At 57.6% G+C, this 10,538-nt stretch overlaps 1 protein-coding gene across 2 annotated transcripts; it reads left to right on the top strand.

The window, feature by feature from the left end:
- The first annotated feature begins 810 nt into the window (after window positions 1-810).
- Window positions 811-10,524, top strand: OLFML2B (olfactomedin like 2B). Of its 2 annotated transcripts, XM_072343132.1 has the most exons (9): window positions 811-1,026; window positions 1,688-1,951; window positions 4,299-4,406; window positions 5,854-6,018; window positions 6,706-6,934; window positions 7,895-7,972; window positions 8,090-8,428; window positions 8,683-8,859; window positions 9,138-10,524. In XM_072343132.1, the coding sequence occupies exons 1-9, from the start codon at window positions 883-885 to the stop codon at window positions 9,737-9,739; spliced, it is 2,106 nt and encodes a 701-aa protein (XP_072199233.1). In that variant the 5' UTR covers window positions 811-882; the 3' UTR covers window positions 9,740-10,524. The 2 variants fall into 2 exon arrangements, with proteins under 2 accessions (XP_072199233.1, XP_072199232.1); XM_072343131.1 differs by having other exon boundaries at window positions 7,895-8,428.
- The last annotated feature ends 14 nt before the right edge of the window (window positions 10,525-10,538 follow it).

Raw genomic sequence — 10,538 nt, 5'->3', positions numbered from 1 at the left:
GGGTGGTCATTTCAAAAGTAAATATTTTGCCAGGTTAATATACACGATTAAAAAACCCTGAACAATATGCACTACTGTACATTATGTAATTTCTGAAGCAGTACATACAGTGTGCAGATGCGCACTGCTGGGAGCCAAGCTCCTTCTTGGGGACCGTGGTGAGGAGCTGGTCTCCCCTGGATCTTGGTAACAGCTGTGCAAAGTGTCATGGAAAGCAGTGAGTGCAAAGCCTTACACTACACACGTTTTTGTGCCAGTGTCATGATGATGTTAAGGAGCACTGGGACCAGTACTGACCAGTCCTGACCCCTGAAGGACGCTGTTCACCACCAATCTCCATCCATTGACCACTGCTCTGTGGGTGTGATCTCACCACACATTCTTCATCCATCCAACAGTCCACTTGTTAAATCTGTACCTTTCCAATTTGGAGAGAAGGATGTTACAGGGGACTGTGTCCAAGGCCTTACTGATGCCCTGACAGACCACATCGCAGGCTCTTCCCTTGTCCACTGCTGCATGGCTGCTACAGCCCGGGCAGACTCGAGTTCTGAGGTCGGCTCTCCAGCGCTGGCGAGCAGCATGTCCAGCACTGCATCCCCCTGGTGGGGCTATTACAGGCTCAGGATGTTACCCTCGATGCATTCCGGTAGCATCGTGGATCGATCACAGTTCGCTGCATCCGCTGGGTCCACCTGCCCCCCAGGGGTCGGCCGGCCCCTCTTCGACTCCGCCTTCTCCTGGAGCTGGGGGCAGGGAAGGAGGGAGGGAAGGAGGCGGAGAGAGGCGGGGGCCCGGCCCGGCCCCGCCCGCGCCCTCCGCGCCGCACCTGAGCGAGCAGCGGCGGCTCCGCGCCCGCCCCGGCTCCGGCCCCGTCGTCCCATGGCTCGGCCGCTGTCGCTGCTGCTCTGCCTGGCCGCGCTGGTCGCCGGCTGCCGGGCAGAGCCGGTCCCCACCGGCACCGCTGGGCCCTCCGCAGAGCCGCTGCAGGACGAGGCGGACAACCAGGAGAACATCCTCTCGCAGGTACGGGGCTGCTTTGGGGCCGATGCTTTTTGGAAGGATGCTATTTGGGGGCCGCGCTGCTCGGGGCGGTGCTGCTCGGGGGAACGTTGCTTTTAGGGGGTGATGCTCCTTGGGGTGCTACGTGCACCCGGGGTGCTGCGACGTGCGTGCCTTGCGCTGTGCTGGGGGTGCCGTGCATGATCGGGGTGGGTGCATCTCGAGAGGGGTTTATTCGCTCCGCTTTGTTCCTGCTTTGAAACACCGGCCCGGGGACTTCCCTGGGGGGCTCGTAGAAGGTGGGGGGGGTCCGTGGGTGGGGATCTGCCGCAGCCTCTTTGTGTGCGGGCTCTTCCCCGCCCGGGATGCGGCGGAGGGCTCTGTTGGCTTTGGCCGATCCGACCGTGTGCTATTATCTGCCCTCGGAAATGGCTAACGCGGAGCCTATTGGAAACATACCGTCAAAGTTATTTTTGTGCTCGGGCTTTCAGAAGCTCTGTCTGCAAATCTCCGTAAAGGAAATTCCTGGCATTGTATGGGGCTAATCACAGTCCCACCACCAGGTTACGCTGCTTGTAGGGTTGTTCCGTTAGGATTCTACATGGTTCAGGATGTCCAAAGAATCCTTAAAGTCAGCGGGGAGGGGTCGGGCATCCCCACAGGGCCGTGACAGCGCTGTGCTCAGCTGTTAGGTGACTACGACAAGGTGAAGGCGGTGTCCGAGGGCTCCGACTGCCGCTGCAAGTGCCTGGTGAGACCCCTGGGCCGCGGCGCCTGTCAGCGCATCAACCAGGGCTCCTTCCGTGCCGAGGACTTCTACACTGTGGAGACCATCACCTCGGGGCCCGGCTGCAAGTGTGCCTGCGTGGCCCCCCCCTCGGCGCTGAACCCCTGCGAGGGGGACTTCAGGCTGCAGAAGCTGCGGGAGGCGGACAGCGGAGACCTAAAGGTAGGAGGAAGGCTGGAGGCTGAGCTGTTGTGCTGCTTGGGAGCGCTCGGGAAGCCTCTGGGGATTGCTGCCTCCAGCTGGCAAGTGTCAGAGCCTTTGTGGATGTTGGATAGATGGATGGATTGGTGGAGAGGTGGTGGGATGGCTGGATGTATGGATGGGATGGTTGGATGGACTGATGGAAAGATGGGATGATTGGATAGAGGGATGGCTGGACACATGGATGGGATGGTTATATAGACGGATGGGTGGATGGGCAGACAGATAGTGCTTAAGGTTCCTGCCCTGGAGAAGAGTGTGGCCCAGAGCACTTTGGACAGATAAATGCTGCCTGCTGCAGCCAGAGAACAGCATGGGAGGATGGCCCTAAAACACGGCCAACATACAATATTCATAGTGGATTCTGGAAACAAATTTCCCTGCTCTTTGTCCCTTTAAAGAGATCTTTTGAAGCCTCTTTCTTCATCTGCTTTGAAAGCATTTGTCCGCTACTCTCAGATTTGCACACTTACATAGAAGTGAGGCTGGGACAGAAGGATGGAGGTATGTGGCTGCAGTGGTCAGACACCATCCATCCCCATTGCCTCACTCCTTCTGAGAGACATTGCCCTGTTCAGGGAGGATTTGCCCTTTCAAGATGTTGGCACTTCTGTACTATATGCTGTCCCAGGGCAGGGGGCTGAGCGCTGGTGACACTTTCTGCTGGTTCTGGGCTGCACCCCGGTGAGGCTGCATCTTGGCTGGGGTCAGCCCTGCACAATAACTCGTTCCCATTGGTTTGGAGCTGGGGATGTGTCTCATCTTGTCAGACCGCAGGCAGTGAGCAGCCCGCTGTCCAAGCTCCCCACAGTGGGGGGAGATGACAGGCATGGGCAGATAACCCAGCATGCTGGGGAAGGAGGGACTGCTCTGCAGCTCTCCAGCGGTCCCTCGCTCTCCAGGAAGCTCAGCTGGGCTGAGGTGAAGCCCTGAGACCAGCATAGCCCTGTTAGAGCCTGTGAGGATGCAGCTGGCACAGTGCAGCACAGCTTGGCTCTGTCTGCTTCCCAGCCATGGCGTGAGCACTCCTCTAGGAACTGGCCTCACTCACAGCCTGCCTGGCGAGGATCCACACCTAGGGCTTTCCTTTGCTGTGTGAGGATCAGGAGCTGTGAAAGCAGGTGGCTTAGTTACCAAGCACTTCTCTGGGAAGGGACCCAGAATGAGAGGCAGGCAATGCCAGGAGCAACCCATCACATGTGCAATGTGTCCCAGTGAAATTGTGACTCGCTGCCTCTCTGCTTGTGAGTGTAGCTTGCATTCTGGGGGTCTTGGCTGTACAGCCTACAACAAGTGCATGCTCAGGAGGAGCTGGAACACAGCTGATGAGGTCTACAACCCCTGTGCCTTGGGGGAAGCCATCCAGCCCGGGTGGAAGTGCGTTTCTTTAGTGTCTGTCTGTCAGCCCACGTGTGCATTGTGTCAGCCGTCACGGTCCAGTTCTCAGCAGAAAAGTGGATGCACAGCCATAAAACAGCCTTGTCTCTGCTGCTGCCATTTTACTTGGCACAAAAGGAAACTTTCCTTCGCTGTCAGCTCCGCAGGGAGACTGGAGGGGCTGGGTTGGAAACTGCGAGCGCCGCCAGCAGTGCTGCCTGCATTGCTCTCGTGTTTATGGAGCTGTGCTGAACGATTTGACTTGCTGGGAGAAAATGTCACCTTCTTGCAGTGGTTCCCACTCACCAACGATGCTCAGTGGCTTCATGGGGCCATGCTGTGTGTGTTCATGGCTGAGGGCAGCAGGAGAGGCTGTGGTCAGAGCAGGAGCACAGTGCTGGGGGTATCACTGTCCTCATGGTCTCATGAGGTCACCTGTCCTCACCCACATGCAGGACATCTCCAAAGCAGGGCTGTCAGGGGAAAGCAGGATGCAGCATCCCTCGAGTGAAGTTGCTCTTCAGGGAAGCCAGCTCTTACCAGGCTGGCGCTGATTGAGGTCTCTGCATGCTGTTGCATTTGTGAGTATTTTTATATCTTTTAACAAGTTTCTTCTTGTTCCAGGAAAAACAAGCCTGGGATGGCAGGAACTCAGAGCATGATCTCAGGCTCCCTTTTATTAGCACTGTGGTTCTCCCCTTGGCTCATCTGTTGCCACTCAGGGCAGCCTGGGGCTGGGCAGAGCCACGGGCAGCGCTTCTCATCTCACACACCATTGCTGGGGCTGAGGGCTGTCTGTACAAGGGAAAACAACTTGCTTCTTAGTGAACTCCTTGTGTTCAGATGTGTGCATTCTTTTGGCTATAGAAACCACACTGGGTGCCTCATAGCAAAGCCCTGAATCTGATAGAGCACTCCCTTTGTCTTACAGCTGTCCTCCATTGTTGAGATGCTAGAAAGTGCCTTCTATGGCCTGGACCTGCTAAAGCTACATTCGGTCACAACGAAGCTGGTGGGCCGGGTGGAGAGGCTGGAAAAGGTAAGGGGGTCAGAAAGAGCATCTGTAGCTCTTTCCTTGGTTGATGTGATGCATGGGGTGCAGTGCTGAGCCGTGGGGACCCGGGCTGCCAGACGGAGTGCTGAGTGCTCTCTCTGTAGCAGCACAGTCCTGCAGGCTGCAGCCAAGTGGCGATGATTTAGAAAGCCAAAATTCCACTTGCTATGTGTTTCGGGAAGGCACGGTGCTCAACGCCTGGGGTCAGGGAGGAGGCAGCTGGGAGGAGCTCAGGGCTGCAGGACCTGGGTTTCCAAGCAAGGAGTTGACCCAAAAAAAGGGGAAAGGAGTTTTGAGGTCTAAAATTAATAAAGCATCGATGCTTTTGGTTGTGATCCCACCCTCGTCCTGTGGCTTGGCGTGCTCTCCAGACACTATTTGGGTTTACCACTGAGCTCTGTGCTGTCAGGGAAGGGGAGAGGGTTTGTCTGAGCCTTAGGCTGGCTAGCTGGAAGGGTCTGAGGGCTTGGAAATACTAATGGAGGTATTGCCCCTGCTGTGCCTCTTCTTACTGCTCTGCCACTGCTGGAGGGCAGAGCATTGGGATGTGACAGAGCAGGAGAGGGCTGGCGGGGCTGCAGGCTGTGAGCAGCTGTGAGCAGCCCCCAGTTGCTGGCTCAGCACCCGGATTTCTGCCTGCACCGGCCCAGGATCCGGTGCTGGACAGCTGAGGCATCACAGGAGAGCCTGGCGCCATGTCAGGGGGGCAGAGGGTATATTTGGGCAGCTGGGCCCAAGCGCAGCAGCTGGGCAGCACTGGGGAGCATCAGAGGGCAGTGATCTGGGGTAGCTCTCAGCTGGACGAGTTGGGTTTTGTCACTGGAATGGCACAAAATAGGCGACAGGGACACAAGGCTATTGGAAGCAGCCTCCCTCACCAAGGGAGGAGGGTGCCAGTGTTGCTCATGGGACGCTCCTGGGAGAGCATCTTAAGCTCAGCAGAAATCTTGCTGGGAAGTCCTGGTGTTATTGCACTCAGCCTGAGAATGGAACACTAACACTGTGGCTCACAAACTCTGAGCAAAGGCTCTCTGATGCTTTTGAGGGCGGCCAGCTAATGGGGCTTGGGTCAGAGTTTGTGCAGAGAGGAGAAGGGATACAAATTGTTTCCATTGTAACAAGGAACTTCATCCAAACGGTGTCAGCAAAGCAATGAGCTCCCGGATGCAGTTTGCAGAGTGAGTGCCTCTGGTTTGTGTTCAGCATGCAGCTGCTGCTTCAGCTGGCAATTCTGGGGTCACAGATGGAGGTCACAATGGATTTTAGGAGAAATTAATGGCAGGACAGATTCAAAACGAAGGACTGGGGTGTTGGGGGGTGGGGAGCAGGGGGCATCTTACACCCAAACCCATGGAGACAGAGCTCAGGGCCCTGCCATTCCCCTGGCTGCAGGGCTCCGGGCCAGGGTCATGTCCCCCCTCTCATTCCCCAGGGCATGTCCAGGAATGCCACGCAGGCAGGAGTCAGTGTGGAGGAGCCCCCATCAGCGCCCCACAACCGTGTTGGGGAGAACTGCTCCAGCCTCATCTCCAACAGCCTGGCTGACATCGAGAGCTCACTGCAGCGGGACGCGGAGGCTGCATATGTGCACCCTGAGGTAGGGCTGCACAGCACCCATCAGTTGGGCATCCTGGTGGGGTACCCCAGTGCTGGCAGCGGGCTGCTCTCCCTGCTCAGCACAGCCCGTGTCCCCCAGTACAGCCAGGCCGCACTGGCTCAGCTGCTCCAGCCTCCCCTCCTGCTCCTCCAGGTCGGAGGGGCCAAGTGCTTGGAAAGGCTGATGTCATTGTGGCCGGCTGGGAGCCTGGGACGCTGTGGATTAGCAGGGTTTGGGGCACGCAGCCTGCTGCTCTCTGCTCTCCATCCTGAGCAGTTGGATGAAGTAGCTCCTGGCACGCCCTGCCCCTGTGATACCCACAGCACTGCTCCTTGTTGGGGCTGAGCCTGCCCTGCCCAGCAGAGCAAAGTGTGGGGCTGCTGTCACCCTGAGCGACCTCATTTCCCAATATTCCCTCTCATTGTTAATTGCAGCCGGGCTCCAAAGGAATCCTGGGCCCGCCCTCAGCCAAATGGGCACCGCTTCAATGCTCGGGCTGGCTTTCCATTTTGCTTTAATGAGCTGAAATCCCGCAGCCATGAGCTGCAGCTGCCGTGGTGCTGGGCTCCTGGCCCCCTGCTCAGCCTCAGTACAGCTGTATGGTGGCTCAGGGGCTGAATGGGTCCTTGCAGGTCCAAATTTGGCTCTTTGGGCCCATCCCATAACAACTTCTCTCGTTTCTTACAGGGCAAGTATGAAGAAAGGTTCCTGAAGGATGAAACCATCTCGCAGCAGATCAACTCTGTCGAGTCCCTTGCAGAGCTACACCTCGCTCCCGAGGAGGGGAAGCCCGAGCAGCTCCTGCAGAGGAAGCTGAGCCCGCGGAGCCGCCCTCCCTCCAAGCCCACCATTGTGCGGGGGGTCACCTACTACAAGGCTCAGTCCTCTGAGTCTGACAATGACATCGAGGAGCAACGTGAGTCAGACCCATGGCTGCCTCCTGCACCCTGAGCAAAATGAGAGGGGGAATGCAGGGCTGTGAGGTGTCCAGCAGTGCTGTCATAGTGATTTCGGCTCCTGGAGGTTGGGATGGGAGCAAAGGGATGGAGATGCGTGCTGGGAGACCCATGGGTGCAAAGAGGAGCAGGCAGGGATGCACAGTGTTATGGTAAGGCTGCCGGTGAGTGGTGGAATGAGAGGACTGAGCAGCAAGGAGCAGGGATGGATGAGCTGCTAATCCTGGGATGTGGTTTATGAGAGGAGGCCAGGGAGCAGCAAAACCGGAGCTGTAGGAGGTGGAGACATGGAGTAAAGGGGAAAGGTACTGTATTATCAAGTCCTGCTCCCCTCCGGCATGCAGTGTGGCTGAAGCAGGGTGTATTGATCTACAGCAGCAGAACCAATTGGTAAATCACTGCTGAAAACAGCAGTGAGAGCATCCGGCCTCTGACCTGCGCACGGGGAGCAGTGTGGTGGTGTGACTGCATGGAAAATGTATGGTAGCTAAGGAAACAAGTCCCTGCCACAGCCAGAAATACAGAATCAATGCCTCTCCAGAAAGGAAACGTGAGTTGATGATGTATGCAAGTCCTGCACACGTGCCTGATGTCATTGCAGGGTCATGTGCTGCGGGGCTCAGAGGGGAGCCAGGATCCCTCTCCCCATGCAGGGTGCCTGGGGGGGGGGGGGGGGCACAGTGAGGTAGAGTCCCAATAAACTCAGTGCACAAAGCAGCACACAGCTTTTGGGTGCAAGGCTGGGTCAGCAAACAGGTTAGGTCAGTGTGGCCCTGCAAGGACCCAGATCTCAGATCCCTTTCTCTGGCTGGGAATTAGGAAGAAAAATAGCAGATAGATGGATTCAGAACAGAGGGGTAGTGAGGGGAGGTGCAGGGCAGATGGCTGTGGCTCTGCTGACCCGTGTCTGTGCCTGGCAGAGGACGAGCTGTTCAGTGGGGACAACACTGTGGATCTACTGATCGAGGACCAGCTGCTGCGACCCAGCGGGCGGGCAGGTGAGGCTGTGAGGAAACCATCCCCCGTGGGGTGGCCGCCCACCCCCAGCATTGACCCCAGCACCGCACCGACCACCCTGCCCTTGTCCACTGCCACCTCCGTGGGGCCAACACCAGAGCCCACCACTGCCAGCCCACCACCTCCTACCATGGAGACTGCAACCACGCTCATGGTGCTGCCTGAGGAGGAGACCCCACAGCTGCCAACAGCATCAGCCAGCACTGTGGCACCCATGGCCACCGAGAGCCCGCCTGTGGCCAACAGCTCCGTCCCCAGCCCTGCCGTGGCCACCACCATCACCCAGACCTCATGGGATGTGGGGATGAGCCCTGAGCCTGGCATGGGGAGCAGCCCGGGACCCCTGGAGCAGGCCAGCACCCCCCCGCCACTCAGCACCACCATCCCCGCCACCCCGAAGCAGGCCCTGGAGGAGGAGGACATCAGGAACATCATTGGTGAGTGCACACGCGTGGCCACAGGTCCCGTCCCCTCCTGCTGGCTCTTGCTCGTGGTGTGGATCTGGTCACAGGTAGGATGTGGAATGTAGACACTGGGCAGTGCTTTACCAGAGCATCAAGTGTCACTTGTTAACTCTGGAACCTACTGCAGCCCCCTCCTTGTGCAAATGGTGGGCAGGGGGGTGGAGTGGCAGAGTGGAGTGTGTGGCTGCCCTGCTTCCAGCTTCACCATCCCCTCTGCCCACACACAGGACGCTGCAAGGACACGCTGTCCACCATCTCGGGGCCCACCACTCAGAACACCTACGGGCGCAATGAGGGGGCCTGGATGAAGGACCCTCTGGCCAAGGAGGAGCGGATCTACGTCACCAACTACTACTACGGAAACACGCTGGTGGAGTTCAGGAACCTCGACAACTTCAAGCAAGGTGGGGTTGCACTGTTCCCACACTGCCATGGCTGTGTCAGCTGGTTCCAAAACCACCCTTGTTCCCTGCCACGGGGATGGGAAAAACCCTCTTGGGTGGTGGTAACCCAGTGTGTGAGATTGATTGTGTGGGGTTCAGAGCACGGGGCAAGCCCAGCTGCCAATGGTGGCTGTGAGCATGTTTGTCACCACTGGGGGGCTGGGAGGGAGCCAAAGGCAGGGCTGATGGCCAGGCCCCAAAAAGGAAGATTTCACCATTGTGGCGTCTCTGTCCCTCAGGGCGCTGGAGCAACTCCTACAAGCTCCCCTACAGCTGGATTGGGACGGGGCATGTTGTCTACAATGGGTCCTTCTACTACAACCGGGCCTTCACCCGCAACATCATCAAATATGACCTGAAGCAGCGGTACGTGGCCGCCTGGGCCATGCTGCACGATGTGGCCTATGAGGAGTCCACACCGTGGCGATGGCGCGGCCACTCAGATGTGGACTTTGCCGTGGACGAGAACGGCCTGTGGGTCATTTACCCAGCCATCAGCTACGAGGGCTTCAACCAGGAGGTGATCGTGCTGAGCAAGCTGAATGCAGCTGACCTCAGCACCCAGAAAGAGACGACGTGGCGGACGGGCCTGAGGAAGAACTTCTATGGGAACTGCTTCGTTATCTGCGGGGTCCTGTATGCGGTCGACAGCTACAACAAGAGGAACGCCAACATCTCCTATGCCTTTGACACGCACACCAACACTCAGATCATCCCCCGTCTGCTCTTTGAGAATGAGTACGCCTACACCACGCAGATAGACTATAACCCCAAGGACCGCCTGCTTTACGCTTGGGACAATGGCCACCAGGTCACCTACCACGTCATCTTTGCCTACTGAGAGCCCCGTCACGGGGCACTGCGAGTGAGGGGCCACCAGCACCTTTTATTGTTGTTATTTTTGTTATTATTATTATTATTATTATTTTGTACAAATCAAAGAGTACGTGATGGGTTTTTGTCTCAGGCTCTTTAGATGGTGGATTGTAGATCGATCCCCAGGCCAGGACCACCCCTTTGTCCCTGGTGTGACCTTGCCTCTGTGCTCGAGGGCAGTGCAGCGGGGCCCGTGGCAGCAGGGCTGCTCCTTTGGGGGGACACCGAGGAGGTGGTGGCCCTGACATAACCCTGCTGATGTTTCTTAGATGAAAGCCATCAGCGCTTTGCCCCAAGCCCAGCGCAAAGCTGGTCTTTCTGCTGCAGGCACCAGCTCCTGGCAGGACAGTGGTGTCCACCCATCCTGGTGGAGGGGTGCACTGTCCCTCTGGGGGCCACCCTCCCACCCGACAGTCAGTGGGCGCTTGGGAGATCCTGCTGTACAACACGCACAGCCCTGGTGCTGGCACTTAGCTGAGGACTGTCCCCTCTCCCCCCGACTCTGCCCTTTGCAGCCTGCCCTGGGGGCTCCATCTGGCCTTGGGGGGAAGGCTGTGGGTGCCGGGCTGGGAGCTGGCAGTGGGAGGGGGGCACTGTAAATATGTGTAGATGACTTCTGTTTGTGCGTTTTTTAACCAAAATAGTCCCCATTTGGTATTTGCCTCCCGGAGGTCCCAGCCTCTGCCCCTCCAGCCTGGCACCACCTTGTATTTACCTGCTGTTAATAATAAAAGATCAAGTACCTTTGCAGTGCTTGGGGCTTT

The sequence above is a fragment of the Excalfactoria chinensis genome, chromosome 8, assembly GCF_039878825.1.
Source record: "Excalfactoria chinensis isolate bCotChi1 chromosome 8, bCotChi1.hap2, whole genome shotgun sequence".
Lineage (NCBI taxonomy): Eukaryota > Metazoa > Chordata > Aves > Galliformes > Phasianidae > Excalfactoria > Excalfactoria chinensis.
Note: the sequence above shows the minus strand (reverse complement) of the source record. Positions and strands in the feature narration are given on the sequence as shown.